The 20,356-nt window shown below is 61.1% G+C and overlaps 1 protein-coding gene across 1 annotated transcript; it reads right to left on the reverse strand.

Moving 5' to 3' along the window:
- Nucleotides 1-2,798: 2,798 nt before the first annotated feature.
- Nucleotides 2,799-18,889, reverse strand: LOC110482476 (aurora kinase C). Its single transcript, XM_077789455.1, has 9 exons — nucleotides 18,807-18,889; nucleotides 17,162-17,201; nucleotides 16,454-16,529; nucleotides 14,433-14,487; nucleotides 13,208-13,399; nucleotides 10,990-11,128; nucleotides 7,891-8,039; nucleotides 4,937-5,111; nucleotides 2,799-2,978 (listed from the first exon to the last, which is right to left on the reverse strand). The coding sequence occupies exons 1-9, from the start codon at nucleotides 18,887-18,889 to the stop codon at nucleotides 2,799-2,801; spliced, it is 1,089 nt and encodes a 362-aa protein (XP_077645581.1).
- Between the last annotated feature and the right edge of the window lie 1,467 nt (nucleotides 18,890-20,356).

The following is a 20,356-nucleotide window of genomic DNA, read 5'->3' on the forward strand; positions in this document are numbered from 1 at the left end:
GTCTCTATGGGGCAGGGGGTCTATGGGGTCTATGGGGTGGGGGTCGCTATGGGGTGGGGGGTCCATGGGGTCTATGGGGTGGGGGGAATCTATGGGGCACATGTGGGTTGGGGGTTTCTATGGGGCGGGGGGTCCATGGGGTGGGGGTCTCTATGGGGCACACGGGGGGTCTCTATGGGGTCTATGGGGGTGGGGGGGGTTTATGGGGTGGGGGATCTATGGGGGTCTATGGGGTGGGGGTCTCTATGGGGTGGAGGATCTATGGGGTGGGGGGTCCATGGGGTAGGGGGCTATGGGGCACAGGGGATCTGTGGGGCACAGGGGGTCTATGGGGTGAGGGGGGGTCTGTGGGGTGGGGTCTCTATGGGGGTCTCTATGGGGCAGGGGGGGCTCTCTGTGGGTCTGGGGTCTCTCTCTGGGGTCTCTGTGGGTCTGGGGTCTCTGTGGTGTTTTTTGGGTCTGGGGTCTCTGTTGGGTCTCTCAGGGGGTCTGGGGTCTCTCTCTGGGGATTTTGTGGGTCTGGGGTCTCTCTCTGGGGTCTCTGTGGGTCTGGGGTCTCTGGGGATTTTGTGGGTCTGGGGGTCTCTCTGGGGTCTCTCAGTGGGTCTGGGGTCTCTCTGTGGGGTTTTTCTGGGTCTGGGGTCTCTGTGGGGTCTCTGTGGGTCTGGGGTCTCTGTGGGTCTGGGGTCTCTCTGGTGTTTTTTGGGTCTGGGGTCTCTGGGATTTTTTGGGTCTGGGGTCTCTGTGGGTCTGGGGTCTCTCGGTGGTGTTTTTTGGGTCTGGGGTCTCTCAGTGGGTCTGGGGTCCCTCTGTGGGTCTGGGGTCTCTGGGTTTTTTGGGTCTGGGGTCTCTCTGGGGTCTCTCTGGGGTTTTTTGGGTCTGGGGTATTTTGGGTCTGGGGTCTCTGGGTTTTTTGGGTCTGGGGTCTCTCTGTGGGTCTGGGGTCTCTCTATGGGGTTTTTTGGGTCTGGGGTCTCTCTGTGGGGTTTTTTGGGTCTGGGGTCTCTGTGGGGTCTCTGTGGTGTTTTTTGGGTCTGGGGTCTCTCAGTGGGTCTGGGGTCTCTCTGTGGGGTTTTTGTGGGTCTGGGGTCTCTGTGGGGTCTCTGGTGTTTTTTGGGTCTGGGGTCTCGCCCCTCCCCCCCGGCACTCCCGGAGCCATTTTGGGTAAAACCAGCGCAGCTTTATTGGGGGAGGGGCGGGGGGAGACCCCTCCCCAAAATGGGGGCAGTGTCCGAGGGGTCAGAGGTCAAGGGTCAGAGTCCCAGGGGTCCGAGGGGTCAGGGGTCAGAGGTCATGGGGGGCAGTAGCCGGGGGGCAGCACCCATGGGTGCCCCAGCACCCCGCGCAGGGGCAGGGTCAGGGGTCAGGGGTCAGTGTTTGGGGGGTCAGTGGTCAGTGTCAGGGGTCAGGGGTCAGTGTTTGGGGGGTCAGTGGTCAGTGTCAGGGGTCAGGGGTCAGAGGTCAGGAGTTGGGGGGCAGTACCCGGGGGGCAGCACCCGGCGGGAGTGGGCGCGCACCCATGGGTGCCCCAGCACCCCGCGCAGGGGCAGGGTCAGAGGTCGGTGTCAGGGGTCAGGGGTCAGAGGTCAGGGGTCAGAGGTCAGGGGTCGGGGGGCAGTACCCCGGGGGCAGCACCCGGCGGGAGTGGGCGCGCACCCATGGGTGCCCCAGCACCCCGCGCAGGGGCAGGGTCAGTGTTTGGGGGGTCAGAGGTCAGGGGTCAGTGTCAGGGGTCAGTGGTCAGTGTCAGGGGTCAGAGGTCAGGGGTCGGGGGGCAGTACCCCGGGGGCAGCACCCGGCGGGAGTGGGCGCGCACCCATGGGTGCCCCAGCACCCCGCGCAGGGGCAGGGTCAGTGTTTGGGGGGTCAGGGGTCAGTGGTCAGTGTCAGGGGTCAGGGGTCAGGGGTCGGGGGTCGGGGGGCAGGGTCAGAGGTCAGAGGTCAGGGGTCGGGGGGCAGTACCCCGGGGGCAGCACCCGGCGGGAGTGGGCGCGCACCCATGGGTGCCCCAGCACCCCGCGCAGGGGCAGGGTCAGTGTCAGGGGTCAGTGTCAGGGGTCAGGGGTCAGAGGTCAGAGGTCGGGGGGGCAGTACCCGGGGGGCAGCACCCGGCGGGAGTGGGCGCGCACCCATGGGTGCCCCAGCACCCCGCGCAGGGGCAGGGTCAGTGTTTGGGGGGTCAGGGGTCAGTGGTCAGTGTCAGGGGTCAGGGGTCAGGGGTCGGGGGTCGGGGGGCAGGGTCAGAGGTCAGAGGTCAGGGGTCGGGGGGCAGTACCCCGGGGGCAGCACCCGGCAGGAGTGGGCGCGCACCCATGGGTGCCCCAGCACCCCGCGCAGGGGCAGGGTCAGTGTCAGGGGTCAGAGGTCAGTGGTCAGTGTCAGGGGTCAGGGGTCAGTGTCAGTGGTCAGTGTCAGGGGTCAGGGGTCAGAGGTCAGGGGTCGGGGGGCAGTACCCCGGGGGCAGCACCCGGCGGGAGTGGGCGCGCACCCATGGGTGCCCCAGCACCCCGCGCAGGGGCAGGGTCAGTGTTTGGGGGGTCAGTGGTCAGTGGTCAGTGTCAGGGGTCAGGGGTCAGTGTCAGGGGTCAGTGTCAGTGGTCAGTGTCAGGGGTCAGGGGTCAGGGGTCAGGGGTCGGGGGGCAGTACCCCGGGGGCAGCACCCGGCGGGAGTGGGCGCGCACCCATGGGTGCCCCAGCACCCCGCGCAGGGGCAGGGTCAGTGTCAGGGGGGTCAGTGGTCAGTGGTCAGTGTCAGGGGTCAGGGGTCAGTGTCAGTGGTCAGTGTCAGGGGTCAGGGGTCAGAGGTCAGGGGTCGGGGGGCAGTACCCCGGGGGCAGCACCCGGCGGGAGTGGGCGCGCACCCATGGGTGCCCCAGCACCCCGCGCAGGGGCAGGCGCTGCCCCGGGGGGCGCCGCAGCAGCCGCTGGATCAGATCCCGAGCGCCCGCGGGCACCGAGGGCGGGAACTGCACGTCCACCTGCGGGACAGGTGAGATGGGCACAGGTGAGATGGGCACAGGTGAGATTGGCACAGGTGAGATTGGGGCAGGTGAGATTGGGGCACAGGTGGGATTGGGGCACAGGTGGGATTGGGGCACAGGTGGGATTGGGGCACAGGTGGGATTGGGGCACAGGTGAGATTGGCACAGGTGAGATTGGGGCACAGGTGAGTTGGGCACAGGTGAGATTGGGGCAGGTGAGATTGGGGCACAGGTGAGATTGGCACAGGTGAGATTGGCACAGGTGAGATTGGGGCAGGTGAGATTGGGGCACAGGTGAGATTGGCACAGGTGAGATTGGCACAGGTGAGATTGGGGCACAGGTGAGTTGGGCACAGGTGAGATTGGGGCAGGTGAGATTGGGGCACAGGTGAGATTGGCACAGGTGAGATTGGCACAGGTGAGATTGGGGCAGGTGAGATTGGGGCACAGGTGAGATTGGCACAGGTGAGATTGGCACAGGTGAGATTGGGGCAGGTGAGATTGGGGCACAGGTGAGATTGGCACAGGTGAGATTGGCACAGGTGAGATTGGGGCACAGGTGAGATTGGCACAGGTGAGATTGGCACAGGTGAGATTGGGGCACAGGTGGGATTGGGGCACAGGTGGGATTGGCACAGTTGAGATTGGGGCCACAGGTGAGACTGGCACAGGTGAGATTGGGGCACAGGTGAGATTGGCACAGTTGAGATTGGGGCAGGTGAGATTGGCACAGGTGAGATTGGCACAGGTGAGATTGGCACAGGTGAGATTGGGGCACAGGTGGGATTGGGGCACAGGTGGGATTGGCACAGTTGAGATTGGGGCCACAGGTGAGACTGGCACAGGTGAGATTGGGGCACAGGTGAGATTGGCACAGGTGAGATTGGGGCAGGTGAGATTGGCACAGGTGAGATTGGCACAGGTGAGACTGGCACAGGTGAGATTGGGGCACAGGTGGGATTGGCACAGTTGAGATTGGGGCCACAGGTGAGACTGGCACAGGTGAGGGTTGGCATGGGCACAGGTGGGGACAGGTGGGGTCGGGGGGCACAGATGAGCAGGGGGCTCAGGTGGGCACAGGTGGGGTCGGGTGGCACAGGTGGGCACAGGTGGGCTCAGCTGAGGGGTTTGACTCAGTTTTGGGTCGGTTTGGGCTCAGTTTTCAGGTGATATTGGGTGCCCAGGTGTGCCCAGGTGTGCCCAGGTGTGCCAGGTGTGCCCGCTCACCTGGGTGATCCTGCGGTGGGTGTCAGTGGCCGAGTGGCTCTCACAGGATGGGTTTGGGTCATTTTGGGGCAGTTTTGGGTCAGTTTTGGCTCAGTTTTTGCTCAGTTTCCAGGTGATATCGGGTGCCCAGCTGTGCCCACCTGTGCCCAGGTGTGCCCGCTCACCTGGGTGATCCTGCGGTAGGTGTCGGCGGCCGAGGGGCTCTCACAGGATGGGTTTGGGTCATTTTGGGTCATTTTGGGTCAGTTTTGGCTCAGTTTTTGCTCAGTTTCCAGGTGATATCGGTGCCCAGGTGTGCCCAGGTGTGCCCAGCTGTGCCCAGGTGTGCCCAGGCGTGCCCGCTCACCTGGGTGATCCTGCGGTAGGTGTCGGCGGCCGAGGGGCTCTCGAAGGGGGGTTTGGGTCATTTTGGGTCATTTTGGCTCAGTTTGGGGCAGTTTGGGCTCAGTTTTTGCTCAGTTTTCAGGTGATATCGGGTGCCCAGCTGTGCCCAGGTGTGCCCAGGTGTGCCCAGGTGTGCCCAGGTGTGCCAGGTGTGCCAGGTGTGCCCGCTCACCTGGGTGATCCTGTGGTGGGTGTCAATGGCCAAGGGGCTCTCGAAGGGGGGTTTGGGTCAGTTTTGGGTCATTTTGGGTCAGTTTGGGCTCAGTTTTTGCTCAGTTTTCAGGTGATATCGGGTGCCCAGCTGTGCCCAGGTGTGCCCAGGTGTGCCAGCTGTGCCCGCTCACCTGGGTGATCCTGCGGTAGGTGTCGGCGGCCGAGGGGCTCTCGAAGGGGGGGTGCCCGGCCAGCAGCTCGTAGCAGAGCACGCCCAGGCACCACAGGTCGACCTTCTCGTCGTGCCCGCCGCCCTCCACCATCTCGGGGGGCAGGTAATCCAGCGTGCCACACAGCGTGCGGCGCCTGAGGGGTTAAACAGCACCTGGGCACACCTGGGCACACCTGGGCACACCTGGGCACGCAGCTGTGCCAGGTAATCCAGCGTGCCACACAGCGTGCGGCGCCTGAGGGGTTAAACGGGCACACCTGGGCACACCTGGGCACACCTGGGCACACAGCTGTGCCAGGTAATCCAGCGTGCCACACAGCGTGCGGCGCCTGAGGGGTTAAACAGCACCTGGGCACACCTGGGCACACCTGGGCACACAGCTGTGCCAGGTAATCCAGCGTGCCACACAGCGTGCGGCGCCTGAGGGGTTAAACGGGCACACCTGGGCACACCTGGGCACACCTGGGCACACAGCTGTGCCAGGTAATCCAGCGTGCCACACAGCGTGCAGCGCCTGAGGGGTTAAACGGGCACACCTGGGCACACCTGGGCACACCTGGGCACGCAGCTGTGCCAGGTAATCCAGCGTGCCACACAGCGTGCGGCGCCTGAGGGGTTAAACGGCACCTGGGCACACCTGGGCACACCTGGGCACACCTGGGCACACAGCTGTGCCAGGTAATCCAGGGTGCCACACAGCGTGCGGCGCCTGAGGGGTTAAACGGGCACACCTGGGCACACCTGGGCACACCTGGGCACACAGCTGTGCCAGGTAATCCAGCGTGCCACACAGCGTGCGGCGCCTGAGGGGTTAAACAGCACCTGGGCACACCTGGGCACACCTGGGCACACAGCTGTGCCAGGTAATCCAGCGTGCCACACAGCGTGCGGCGCCTGAGGGGTTAAACGGGCACACCTGGGCACACCTGGGCACACCTGGGCACACAGCTGTGCCAGGTAATCCAGCGTGCCACACAGCGTGCAGCGCCTGAGGGGTTAAACGGGCACACCTGGGCACACCTGGGCACACCTGGGCACGCAGCTGTGCCAGGTAATCCAGCGTGCCACACAGCGTGCGGCGCCTGAGGGGTTAAACGGCACCTGGGCACACCTGGGCACACCTGGGCACACCTGGGCACACAGCTGTGCCAGGTAATCCAGGGTGCCACACAGCGTGCGGCGCCTGAGGGGTTAAACGAGCACACCTGGGCACACCTGGGCACGCAGCTGTGCCAGGTAATCCAGCGTGCCACACAGCGTGCGGCGCCTGAGGGGTTAAACAGCACCTGGGCACACCTGGGCACACCTGGGCATGCCCCTGTGCCAGGTAATCCAGCGTGCCACACAGCGTGCGGCGCCTGAGGGGTTAAACGGGCACACCTGGGCACACCTGGGCACACCTGGGCACACAGCTGTGCCAGGTAATCCAGCGTGCCACACAGCGTGCGGCGCCTGAGGGGTTAAACAGCACCTGGGCACACCTGGGCACACCTGGGCATGCCCCTGTGCCAGGTAATCCAGCGTGCCACACAGCGTGCGGCGCCTGAGGGGTTAAACGGCACCTGGGCACACCTGGGCACACCTGGGCACACCTGGGCACACAGCTGTGCCAGGTAATCCAGGGTGCCACACAGCGTGCGGCGCCTGAGGGGTTAAACGGGCACACCTGGTGTGTTCAGGTGTGCCCCAGGTGTATCCAGCTGTGCCCAGGTGTGTGCCCAGCTGCGCCCAGGTGTGCCAGCTGTACCCAGGTGTGTGCCCAGGTGTGCCCCAGCTGTGCCCAGGTGTGCCAGGTGTGCCAGGTGTGCTCACCTGAGCGAGGGCGCGTGCACAGACCACCCGAAATCCCCAAATTTGAGCCATTTCCCAGCCCCATAACCTCAGTCCCATCCCCATAACCCCTCCCAGCTGTGCCAGGTGTGTGCCCAGGTGTGCCAGCTGTGCCCAGGTGTGCTCACCTGAGCGAGGGCGCGTGCACGGACCAGCCGAAATCCCCAAATTTGAGCCATTTCCCAGCCCCATAACCCCTCCCAGGTGTGCCCAGGTGTGCCCAGGTGTACCCAGGTGTACCCAGGTGTGCCCAGGTGTGCCCAGGTGCCCCCAGCTGTGCCCAGGTGTGCCCAGGTGTCCTCACCTGAGCGAGGGCGCGTGCACGGACCACCCGAAATCCCCAAATTTGAGCCATTTCCCAGCCCCATACCCCCCCCAGCTGTACTCCGGCTGTACCCAGGTGTGTGCCCAGGTGTGCCCAGGTGTCTCACCTGAGCGAGGGCGCGTGCACGGACCAGCCGAAGTCGGCGATCTTGAGCCATTTCCCAGCCCCATAACCCCTCCCAGGTGCCCCCAGGTGTGCCCAGATGTGTGCCAGGTGTACCCAGGTGTGCCCAGGTGTGCCCAGGTGTGCCCAGCTGTGCCCAGGTGTGCCCAGGTGTGCCAGGTGTGCCAGGTGTCTCACCTGAGCGAGGGCGCGTGCACGGACCAGCCGAAGTCGGCGATCTTGAGCCATTTCCCAGTCCCATAACCCCTCCCAGGTGTGCCAGCTGTACCCAGGTGTGTGCCAGGTGTACCCAGGTGTGCCCAGGTGTGCCCAGGTGTGCTCACCTGAGCGAGGGCGCGTGCACGGACCAGCCGAAGTCGGCGATCTTGAGCCATTTCCCAGCCCCATAACCCCTCCCAGGTGCCCCCAGGTGCCCCCAGGTGTGCCCAGGTGTGCCAGCTGTACCCAGGTGTGCCCCAGCTGTGCCCAGGTGTGCTCACCTGAGCGAGGGCGCGTGCACGGACCACCCGAAATCCCCAAATTTGAGCCATTTCCCAGCCCCATAACCCCTCCCAGGTGTGCCAGCTGTACCCAGGTGTGTGCCCAGGTGTGTGCCCAGGTGTGCCAGGTGTGCCCAGGTGTGCCAGCTGTCTCACCTGAGCGAGGGCGCGTGCACGGACCACCCAAAGTCGGCGATCTTGAGCTCCCCCTTGAGGCCGAGCAGGAGATTCTCGGGTTTGATGTCGCGGTGGATCACCTTGCGCCCGTGGCAGTAGAGCAGCGCGTCCGCCAGCTCCTCCATCAGCTGCGGAGTTTGGGGGGTCAGGGCACCCCAAAATCCTCTTGGGGACCCCAAAAATGGACTCAGGGCACCCCAAAACCCCCCGGGCCCCCCCAGGTGTGCCCAGGTACCCCCAGGTGCCCCCCAGGTGCCCCCGGCCCCGTGGCAGTAGAGCAGCGTGTCTGCCAGCTCCTCCATCAGCTGCGGAGTTTGGGGGGTCAGGGCACCCCAAAATCCTCCAGAGTGACCCCAAAAATGGACTCGGGGCACCCCAAAACCCCCCGGGCTCCCCCAGGTGTGCCCAGGTACCCCCAAATCCCCCCCAGGTACCCCCAAATCCCCCCCAGGTGCTCAGGGGGAAGCGGCTCCTCCGTGGGGAAAAAGCGCTAAAAAAGGGGGTCCAAGGCACCCCAAAATCCTCCTGAGCACCCCAAAAATCCACCCGGGGCACCCCAAAATCCTCTTGGGGACCCCAAAAATGGACTCGGGGCACCCCAAAACCCCCCGGGCCCCCCCAGGTGTGCCCAGGTGCTCCCAAATCCCCCCCAGGTGCTCAGGGGGAAGCGGCTCCTCCGTGGGGACAGGAGGAAAAAAACTGATCCAGGGACCCCAAAATCCTCCAGAGTGACCCCAAAATCCACCCGGGGCACCCCAAAATCCACCCGGGGCACCCCAAAATTATCCGGGGCACCCCAAAATTCACCCTGAGCACCCAAAATCCAGCCTGCGCACCCCAAAAATCCACCCAGGGTACCCCAAAATCCACCCAGGCACCCCAAAAATCCACCCTGGGCACCCCAAATCCACCCTGGGCACCCCAAAATCTTCAAGGGGGACCCCAAAATCCTCCTGGGTACCAGAAAAATCTACTCGGGGCACCCCAAAATCCTCCCGGGCACCCCAAAAATAATCCGGGGCGCCCCAAAATCCACCCGGGGCGCCCCAAAATCCACCCTGGGCACCCCAAAATTCACCCTGAGCACCCCAAAAATCCACCCAGGGCACCCCAAAATCTTCAAGGGGGACCCCAAAAATCCACCTGGGCCACCCCAAAATTATCTGGGGCACCCCAAAATCCTCCTGGGCCACCCCAAAAATCCTCCAGGGACCCCAAAAATCTACCTGGGCCACCCCAAAATAATCCGGGGCACCCCAAAATCCACCCAGGGCACCCCAAAAACCCGACTTGGGACAGCCAAAAACCACCTGAGCCGGGTTTTGGGGTGGTTTTGGGGTTTTTGGGGTCCCTGGGTTGATTTTTGGGGTGGTTTCGGGGTTTTTGGGGTCCCCGGGTCGGTTTTTGGAGTTTTTGGGATCCCCGGGTGGGTTTTTGGGGTGGTTTCGGGGGTTTTGGGGTGCCTGAGTTGATTTTTGGGCAGTTTTGGGGTTTTTTGGGGTGTCTGTGGTGCTTGGGGGTGTTTGGGGGCCCTGATGCGATTTTTGGGGTGGCTTTGAGGTTTTTGGGTCGGTTTTTGGGGTGCCCGGGTCAGTTTTTGGGGTGGTTTTTGGGGTTTTTGGGGTCCCTGGGTCGGTTTTTGGGGTTTCTGGGGATGCCCGGGTGGGTTTTTGGGGTGGTTTTTGGGGTCCCTCGGTCAGGTTTTGGGGTCCCTAGATCATTTTTTGGGGTTTTGGGGGCCCTGGGTCGTTTTTTGGGATTTTTGGGGTCCCTTGGTCAGTTTTGGGGGTTTTTGGGTGCCTGGGCCGGTTTCTGGGGTGGTTTTTGGGTCCCTGGGTTGGTTTTTGGGGTCCCCGGGTCAGTTTTTGGGGTGTTTTTTGGGGTTTTTGGGGTCCCTGGGTTGGTTTTGGGGGTGCCCGAGTCAGTTTTTGGGGTGGCTTTTGGGGGTTTTGGGGTCCCTGAGTCAGTTTTTGGGGTGGTTTTGGGGTTTTTGGGGTGGTTTTTGGGGTTTTTGGGGGGGGTTTTGGGGGTTTTTGGGGTCTCCGGGTCCGTTTTTGGGGTGGTTTTTGGGGTTTTTGGGGTCTCCGGGTCAGTTTTTGGGGTGATTTTTGGGGTCCCTGGGTCGGTTTTGGGGGTTCCCGAGTCAGTTTTTGGGGTGGTTTTTGGGGTTTTTGGGGAGGTTTTGGGGGTTTTTGGGGTGGTTTTGGGGTTTTTGGGGTGGTTTTGGGGGTCCCTGAATCAGTTTTTGGGGTGGTTTTTGGGGTTTTGGGGTGATTTTGGGGGTTTTTGGGGTGGTTTTGGGGGTTTTTGGGGTCTCCGGGTCAGTTTTTGGGGTGTTTTTTGGGGGTTTTTGGGGTCCCCGAGTCAGTTTTTGAGGTGGTTTTGGGGGTTTTGGGGTGGTTTTGGGGGTGGTTTTTGGGGTTTTTGGGGTCCCCGAGTCGTTTTTTGGGGTGATTTTGGGGGTTTTGGGCACACCGTGGCCGTGCGGGTGGCGTCCAGGCGCCGGCAGCGCTGCAGCTCCTTGTAGAGCGGCCCTGGTGTTTTGGGGTGGGTTTTGGGGTGATTTTGGGGGTTTTGGGGGTTTTTGGGTCGGTTTTTGGGGTTTTTGGGGTCCCCGAGTCGGTTTTTGGGGTGATTTTGGGGGTTTTGGGCACACTGTGGCCGTGCGGGTGGCGTCCAGGCGCCGGCAGCGCTGCAGCTCCTTGTAGAGCTGCCCTGGGGTTTCGGGGTGTTTTTTGGGGTTTTTGGGGGTTTTTGGGTCGGTTTTGGGGGTTTTTGGGGTCCCCGAGTCAGTTTTTGGGGTGGTTTTTGGGGTTTTTGGGGTCCCCGAGTTGGTTTTTGGGGTGATTTTGGGGGTTTTGGCACACCGTGGCCGTGCGGGTGGCGTCCAGGCGCCGGCAGCGCTGCAGCTCCTTGTAGAGCGGCCCTGGGGTTTCGGGGTGGGTTTTGGGGGTTTTGGGGTGGTTTTGGGGGTTTTTGGGGGTTTTTGGGGTGGTTTTTGGGGTTTTGGGGTGGTTTTGGGGGTTTTTGGGGTCCCCGAGTCGGTTTTTGGGGTGATTTTGGGGGTTTTTGGCACACCGTGGCCGTGCGGGTGGCGTCCAGGCGCCGGCAGCGCTGCAGCTCCTTGTAGAGTTCCCCGCGGGGCGCGAACTCCAGGATGAGGAAGACGCGGCGCCGGTCGTGGAAATAATTGTAGAGCCGGAGCACGTTGGGGTGCCTGGGGGGGGAACCCCAAAAATGAGACCCCCGACCCAAAATGAGACCCCCACCCCAAAAATGAGACCAGCCCCACCTCAAAAATCAGACCCCACCCCAAAAAAACCTGGGGTCAAAACCCCCAGACCCCAAAATCTGTCCTGTCCCCCCCCCGGGGCACAATGGTGCAGTCTGAGATTTTTGGGGGGATGGGGGCGCCCCAAAAATGAGACCCCTGACCCAAAATGAGACCCCCACCCCAAAAATGAGACCCCTGACCCAAAATGAGACCCCCACCCCAAAATGAGACCCCCGACCCAAAAATGAGACCCCTGACCCAAAATGAGACCACCCCCACCCCAAAATGAGACCCCACCCCCAAAAATCTGGGGTCAAAACCCCCAGACCCCAAAATCTGCCCCCCAGGCTGGGACACAATGGTGCAGTCCAATACAGGTGTGCCCAGGTGTGCTCCCCCTGCCCAGGTGTGCCCAGGTGTGTGTCCCTCCCCCCAGGTGTGCCCAGGTGTGTGCCCAGGTGTGTGTCCCTCCCCCCAGGTTTGTCCCAGGTGTGCCCAGGTGTGTGTCCCTCCCCCCAGGTGTGCCCAGCTGTGTGCCCAGGTGTGTGTCCCTCCCCCCAGGTGTGCCCAGGTGTGTCCAGGTGTGTGCCCAGCTGTGCCCAGGTGTGTGTCCCTCCCCACAGGTGTGTGCCCAGGTGTGCCCAGGTGTGCCCAGGTGTGCCCGGGTACCTGAGGTGGGCCTGGATCTCGATCTCGTGCCTCAGCTGGTGCTCCACCCCCAGGTGTGTGCCCAGGTGTGTTTCCCTCCCCCCAGGTGTGTACCCAGCTGTACCCAGGTGTGTCCCAGGTGTGTCCAGGTGTGTTTCCTTCCCCCCAGGTGTGCCCAGCTGTACCCAGGTGTGTGCCCAGCTGTGCCCAGGTGTGTGCCCGGGTACCTGAGGTCGGCCTGGATCTCGATCTTGCGCCTCAGCTGGTGCTCCCCCTGCCCAGCTGTGCCCAGGTGTGCCCAGGTGTGTGCCCAGGTGTGTGCCCAGGTGTGCCCAGGTACCTGAGGTGGGCCTGGATCTCGATCTCGCGCCTCAGCTGGTGCTCCACCCCCAGGTGTGTACCCAGCTGTACCCAGGTGTGTCCCAGCTGTACCCAGGTGTGTGCCCAGGTGTGTCCCAGGTGTGTCCCAGCTGTACCCAGGTGTGTGCCCAGGTGTGTCCCAGGTGTGTCCCAGCTGTACCCAGGTGTGTGCCCAGGTGTGTCCCAGGTGTGTGCCCAGCTGTACCCAGGTGTGTGCCCAGGTGTGTCCCAGCTGTGTCCCAGCTGTGCCCAGGTGTGTTTCCCTCCCCCCAGGTGTGTCCCAGCTGTACCCAGGTGTGTCCCAGGTGTGTGCCCAGGTGTGCCCAGGTACCTGAGGTGGGCCTGGATCTCGATCTCGTGCCTCAGCTGGTGCTCCACCCCCAGGTGTGTACCCAGCTGTACCCAGGTGTGTGCCCAGCTGTGCCCAGGTGTGCCCAGGTGTGTCTCCCTCCCCACAGGTGTGTTCCCAGCTGTACCCAGGTGTGTACCCAGCTGTACCCAGGTGTGTCCCAGGTGTGTCCCAGCTGTACCCAGGTGTGTCCCAGGTGTGTCCAGGTGTGTACCCAGCTGTACCCAGGTGTGTCCAGGTGTGCCCAGGTGTGTCTCCCTCCCCACAGGTGTGTTCCCAGGTACCTGAGGTGGGCCTGGATCTCGATCTCGCGCCTCAGCTGGTGCTCCCCCTGCCCAGCTGTGCCCAGGTGTGCCCAGGTGTGTGCCCAGGTGTGTTTCCCTCCCCCCAGCTGTACCCAGGTGTGTCCCAGCTGTACCCAGGTGTGTCCCAGGTGTGTGCCCAGGTGTGTCCCAGCTGTGCCCGGGTACCTGAGGTGGGCCTGGATCTCAATCTCGCGCCTCAGCTGGTGCTCCACCCCCAGGTGTGTGCCCAGCTGTACCCCGGTGTGCCCAGGTGTGTCCCAGCTGTGCCCAGGTGTGTCCCAGCTGTACCCAGGTGTGTCCCAGGTGTGTACCCAGCTGTACCCAGGTGTGTCCAGGTGTGTCCCAGCTGTGCCCAGGTACCTGAGGTGGGCCTGGATCTCGATCTCGCGCCTCAGCTGGTGCTCCACGCCCTCCTGCTCCACCTGGGACTTGAAGAGCACCTTGAGGGCCACCAGGAAGCCGGAGCGCCGCTCCCGCGCCAGGTACACGTTCCCGAACTTGCCCTTGCCCAGCGGCCGGCCCACCTCGAAGTCCTCCAGCGAGAAGGTGCGCCTGCGGGCACACCTGGGTCACCTGGCACGCCTGGCACAGGTGGGCACACCTGGCACAGGTGGGGTGACACCTGGGGGGGTACCTGGCACAGGTGGGGTGATACCTGGGGTAACACCTGGGGGCACCTGGCACAAGTGGGCACACCTGGCACAGGTGGGGTAACACCTGGGGAATGTTCCCACCCCCACCTCGAAGTCCTCCAGCGAGAAGGTGCGCCTGCGGGCACACCTGGGTCACCTGAGGGCACCTGGCACAGGTGGGCACACCTGGCACAGGTGGGGTAACACCTGGGGAATGTTCCCACCCCCACCTCGAAATCCTCCAGCGAGAAGGTGCGCCTGTGCGGGCACACCTGGGTCACCTGGCACACCTGGCACAGGTGGGGTGACACTTGGGGTAACACCTGGGGGCACCGGGCACACCTGGCACAGGTGGGGTAACACCTGGGGGCACCTGGCACAGGTGGGCACACCTGGCACAGGTGGGGTGATACCTGGGGGCACCTGGCACACCTGGCACAGGTGGGGTGACACCTGGGGGCACCTGGCACAGGTGGGGTGACACCTGGGGTGACACCTGGGGAATGTTCCCACCCCCACCTCGAAGTCCTCCAGGGAGAAGGTGAGCCTGCGGGGGCACACCTGGGTCACCTGGCACACCTGGCACAGGTGGGGTGACACCTGGGGTAACACCTGGGGGCACCGGGCACACCTGGCACAGGTGGGGTGACACCTGGGGTAACACCTGGGGGCACTGGGCACACCTGGCACAGGTGGGGGCACACCTGGGCCACCTGAGGGCACCTGGCACAGGTGGGGTAACACCTGGGGGTACCTGGCACAGGTGGGGTGACACCTGGGGGGCACCTGGGGTCACACCTGGGCACACCTGGGGTCACCTGAGGGCACACCTGGGCATACCTGGGCGCACCTGGGGTCACCTGGGGACACACCTGGGGACACCTGGGCACACCTGGCACACCTGCCCTCCCCCCATTCCCGGGAGGTTTTGGGGACTCCCATCCCCCACTCACACGGGCGGGGGAGGGGCCGGCACCGCGCTGGGCTCCAGGGGCACCCGCCCGGCACCTGGGGAGAGGGTGAGGAAACAGCCCAAACACCCAAAAACACCCAAAACACCCAAAACAGCCCAAACACCCCAAAAACAGCCCAAACACCCAAAAACAGCCCAAAACACCCAAAAAACAGCCCAAACACCCCAAAAACAGCCCAAACACCCAAAAACAGCCCAAAACACCCAAAAACAGCCCAAAAACAGCCCAAAACACCCCAAAAACAGCCCAAACACCCCAAAAACACCCAAAACACCCCAAAAACAGCCCAAACACCCAAAAACACCCAAAACCAGCCCAAACACCCAAAAACAGCCCAAAAACAGCCAAAACACCCCAAAAACAGCCCAAACACCCCAAAAACACCCAAAACACCCCAAAAACAGCCCAAACACCCAAAAACACCCAAAACACCCCAAAAACAGCCCAAAACACCCCAAAATACCCCAAAAACAGCCAAAACACCCAAAAACACCCCAAAAACAGCCCAAAACACCCCAAAATACCCCAAAAACACCCAAAAACACCCCAAAAACAGCCCCAAAACAGCCCAAACACCCCAAAAACAGCCCAAAACACCCCAAAAACAGCCCAAAACACCCCAAAATACCCCAAAACTGACAAAACAACCCAAACCCAGCCCAAAAACAGACAAAACACCCCAAAATACCCAAAAATAGCCCAAAAACAGCCCAAAACACCCCAAAAACAGCCCAAAACAGCCGAAACACCCCAAAAACATCCCAAAACACCCCAAAATACCCCAAAACCAGCCCAAAAACAGCCCAAACACCCCAAAAACAGCCCAAAACACCCCAAAAACACCCCAAAACACCCCAAAATACCCCAAAACCAGCCCAAAAACAGCCCAAACACCCCAAAAACAGCCCAAAACACCCCAAAAACAGCCCCAAAAACAGCCCAAAACACCCAAAAAACAGCCCAAACACCCCAAAAACAGCCCAAACACCCAAAAACAGCCCAAAACACCCAAAAACAGCCCAAAAACAGCCCAAAACACCCCAAAAACAGCCCAAACACCCCAAAAACACCCAAAACACCCCAAAAACAGCCCAAACACCCAAAAACACCCAAAACCAGCCCAAACACCCAAAAACAGCCCAAAAACAGCCAAAACACCCCAAAAACAGCCCAAACACCCCAAAAACACCCAAAACACCCCAAAAACAGCCCAAACACCCAAAAACACCCAAAACACCCCAAAAACAGCCCAAAACACCCCAAAATACCCCAAAAACAGCCAAAACACCCAAAAACACCCCAAAAACAGCCCAAAACACCCCAAAATACCCCAAAAACACCCAAAAACACCCCAAAAACAGCCCCAAAACAGCCCAAACACCCCAAAAACAGCCCAAAACACCCCAAAAACAGCCCAAAACACCCCAAAATACCCCAAAACTGACAAAACAACCCAAACCCAGCCCAAAAACAGACAAAACACCCCAAAATACCCAAAAATAGCCCAAAAACAGCCCAAAACACCCCAAAAACAGCCCAAAACAGCCGAAACACCCCAAAAACATCCCAAAACACCCCAAAATACCCCAAAACCAGCCCAAAAACAGCCCAAACACCCCAAAAACAGCCCAAAACACCCCAAAAACACCCCAAAACACCCCAAAATACCCCAAAACCAGCCCAAAAACAGCCCAAACACCCCAAAAACAGCCCAAAACACCCCAAAAACAGCCCCAAAAACAGCCCAAACACCCCAAAAACAGCCCAAAACACCCCAAAATACCCCAAAACTGACAAAACACCCCCAAAACACCCCCAAAACAGCCCCAAAACAGCCAAAACACCCAAAAAAACAGCCCAAACACCCCAAAACCACCCCAAAAACCACCCAAACCCCCCCAGGACCCCCAAAAACTCCACCCAGGACCCCCCAAACCCCCCCAAACCCCCCCCAGGACCCCCCAAATCCCCCCAGGACCCCCAGCCCCCTCCCCCCGTACCTGCCAGAGCCTTCCCGGGGGGCTCCGAGTTTGGGGGGTCCTTGCAGGGCACCCGCAGGGGAGGGGGGACCAAACTCTGGGGGGGACAGGGGCAGGGGTCACCCCAAAAATACCCAAATTGGGGAGGGGTCACCCCAAAAAATACCCAAAATTGGGGAGGGGTCACCCCAAAAAAACCCCAAATTGGGGAGGGGGACACGGGCAGGGGTCACCCCAAAAATACCCAAAATTGGGGAGGGGGACACGGGCAGGGGTCACCCCAAAAATACCCAAAAAAAACCCAAATTGGGGAGGGGGACACGGGCAGGGGTCACCCCAAAAATACCCAAATTGGGGAGGGGTCACCCCAAAAAAATCCCAAATTGGGGAGGGGGACACGGGCAGGGGTCACCCCAAAAACCCCAAATTGGGGAGGGGTCACCCCAAAAATACCCAAAATTGGGGAGGGGGACACGGGCAGGGGTCACCCCAAAAATACCCAAAATTGGGGAGGGGTCACCCCAAAAATACCCAAATTTGGGGAGGGGGACACGGGCAGGGGTCACCCCAAAAATACCCAAAATTGGGGAGGGGGACACGGGCAGGGGTCACCCCAAAAATACCCAAAATTGGGGAGGGGGACACGGGCAGGGGTCACCCCAAAAATCCCAAATTGGGGAGGGGTCACCCCAAAAACCCCAAATTGGGGAGGGGGACGGGGGGTCTCACCTTGGTCAGGCCGGGGGCCACGTTCTCCTTCTGAGCCATCCTGGGGAGCACGGAGGGTCAGGGGGACCCCAAAATCCGGCAGGGACCCCCAAAATCCAGTGGGGACCCCCCAAAATCCAGCAGGGACCCCCCAAAATCCAGCGGGGACCCCCAAAATCCAGCAGAGAACCCCCAAAATCCACTGGGGACACCCCAAAATCCATCGGGGACCCCCCAAAATCCAGCAGAGAACCCCCAAAATCCAGCGGGGACCCCCAAAATCCATTGGGGACCCCCAAAATCCAGCAGGGACCCCCAAAATCCAGCGGGGACCCCCCAAAATCCAGCAGGGACCCCCTCTGGATCCCCCAGTTCCCTTCAGGACCCCCCAAATCCCATCAGGACCCCCAAATTTTTCTCATAAATCCCCCAGGACCCCCCAATTCCCCCTCAAGACCCCCCAAATCTCCCTGCAGGACCCCCAAATTCCCCCCAGAAATCCCCTCAGGACCCCCAAATTCCCCCTCAGCACCCCCAAATCTCCCTGCAGGACCCCCAAATTCCCCTCAAGAACCCCTCAGGACCCCCAAATACCCCTCAGGACCCCCAAATACCCCTCAGGACCCCCAAATACCCCCCAGGACCCCCAAATACCCACTCAGGACCCCCCAATACCCTCAGAAATCCCCTCAGGACCCCCTAATTCCCCTCAAAGCCCCCCAATTCCCCCCAATAACCTCTCAGGACCCCCCAATTCCCTCAATATCTCCTCAGGGTGCCCCAAATCCCTTCAGAAACCCCCTCAGAACCCCCCAGTTCCACTCAGAACCCCCCAATTTCCCTTAGAAATCCCCTCAGCACCCCCAAATCCCCCCTCAGCACCCCCAATTCCCCCTCAGGACCCCCAATTCCCCCTCAGGACCCCCAAATCCCCCCTCAGCACCCCCAAATTCCCCTCAAGAACCCCTCAGGACCCCCTAATTCCCCTCAGAAACCCCCCAGTTCTCCTCAGGACCCCCCAGTACCCCCCTAGGACCCCCCAATTCCCTCAATATCTCCTCAGGATTTCCAAAATCCCCTCAGAAATCCCCTCAGGACCCCCTAATTCCCCCCAGAACCCCCCAATTCCCCCCAATAACCTCTCAGGACCCCCCAGTTCCCTCAATATCTCCTCAGGGTGCCCCAATTCCCTTCAGAAACCCCCTCAGAACCCCCCAAATGCACTCAGAACCCCCCAGTTCCCTCAGAAATCCCTCCAGAACCCCCAAATCCCCCCTCAGGACCCCCTAAATCCCCTCAGAACCCCTCAGGACCCCCTAATTCCCCCTCAGGACCCCCCAATTCCCCTCAAGAACCCCTCAGGACCCCCTAATTCCCCTCAGCACCCCCCAATTCCCCACAATAACCTCTCAGGACCCCCCAATTCCCCTCAATATCCCCTCAGGACCCCCCAATCCCCCCTCGGGACCCCTTAATTCCCCTCCAAACTCCCCAATCCCCCTCAGAAACCCCCTCAGTTCCACTCAGAACCCCCCAACTCCCTCGATATCTCCTCAGAATCCCCCAATTTCCCTTAGGAGCCCCCTCAGGACCCCCTAAATCCCCCCGGGACCCCCCAAATCCCCCCCAAATCCCCCCAAAATCGCCCCCAATTCCCGCCCCTCACTCGCCGCCCGCCGCCGCCGCCGCCGCTTCAAATTTCCCCCGCGCGCTCCCATTGGCCGCCGCCCGCTCGCGCCGCGCTCCCATTGGTCCGCGCCGCCTTCATCCCCGCCCCCCAGGACGCGCGCCGCGCTCCCATTGGTGAGCGCCCCACGAATCCCCGCCTCCCCAGCGCGCGCTGCGCGCCCATTGGTCGATGCCACGCGAAGCCACGCCCCCCCACCGGCGCGCCTTCACCCCGCCTCCCCCACTCGGCCGTTCCGCCCACCCGCGCGTGACTCGCCGCTGATTGGTCGCTGCCGGAGAGGTGAACGGCCAATCAGCGCGGGGAACGCGCGGTCACGTGGGGAGGCGGCCATTTTGTGCGCGGCCGTTCAGCCCGGCAACAGGGGCGGGGCCAAGAGGGGCGGCGGCCAATCAGAGAGCGGGGGGGGCGCGGGGGACCAGTACGGACCAGTATGCACCAGTATAAACCAGTATAGACCAGTATGGGCTGTTATGGATCAGTTCAGACCATTAGGGACAAGCATAAACCGGTGTGAGGCACTGCGGTTTAATACAGACCAGTATAAACCAGTATGAACCAGTACAAGCCAGTATAAACCAGTACAGGCCTCTGTGACCCAGCCCAGCCCAGTATAACCCAGTATAAACCAGTACAGGCCTCTATGACCCAGCTCAGCCCAGTATAACCCAGTCCAGCCCAGCATAACCCAATATAAACCAATCTAGCCCAGTATAACCCAGTATAAACCAGTATAACCCAGTATAAACCAGTACAGGCCTCTGTGACCCAGCCCAGCCCAGTATAACCCAGTATAAACCAGTACAGGCCTCTATGACCCAGCCCAGCCCAGTATATCCCAGTATAAACCAGTACAGGCCTCTATGACCCAGCCCAGCCCAGTATATCCCAGTATAAACCAGTACAGGCCTCTATGACCCAGCCCAGCCCAGTATAACCCAGTATAAACCAGTACAGGCCTCTATGACCCAGCCCAGCCCAGTATATCCCAGTATAAACTAGTACAGGCCTCTGTGACCCAGCACAGTCCAGTATAACCCAGTCCAGCCCAGTATAACCCAGCATAACCCAGTATAACCCAATATAAACCAATCTAGCCCAGTATAACCCAGTATAAACCAGTATAACCCAGTATAAACCAGTACAGGCCTCTATGACCCAGCCCAGCCCAGTATAAACCAGTATAAACCAGTACAGGCCTCTATGACCCAGCCCAGCCCAGTATAACCCAGTCCAGCCCAGTATAAACCAGTCCAGCCCAGTTTAAACCAGTATGCTCCAGTATATCCCAGTATAACCCAATATAAACCAGTCCAGCCCAGTATATCCAAGTATAGCCCAGTATAACCCAGTATATCCCAGTATAGCCCAGTATATCCCAGTATATTTCAGTATAACCCAGTATGTCCCAGTATAACCCAGTATAGCCCAGTATAACCCAGTATAGCCCAGTATAACCCAGTATAACCCAGTACATCCCAGTATAACCCAGTATAGCCCAGTATAGCCCAGTATAACCCAGTATAACC

Source organism: Lonchura striata, chromosome 34 (assembly GCF_046129695.1).
Source record: "Lonchura striata isolate bLonStr1 chromosome 34, bLonStr1.mat, whole genome shotgun sequence".
NCBI lineage: Eukaryota > Metazoa > Chordata > Aves > Passeriformes > Estrildidae > Lonchura > Lonchura striata.

Bases quoted from the DNA above. Each gene is read 5' to 3' on its own strand.
- LOC110482476 (XM_077789455.1), bottom strand. From the start codon at position 18,889: ATGGGAGCGCGGCGCGAGCGGGCGGCGGCCAATGGGAGCGCGCGGGGG. The intron at 17,202-18,806 runs GTGAGGGGCGGG...CGTGCTCCCCAG, and splicing joins GCGGCGGCGGCGGGCGGCGA to GATGGCTCAGAAGGAGAACG. The intron at 8,040-10,989 runs GTGTGCCAAAAA...CAAACTCCGCAG, and splicing joins ACGCCACCCGCACGGCCACG to CTGATGGAGGAGCTGGCGGA.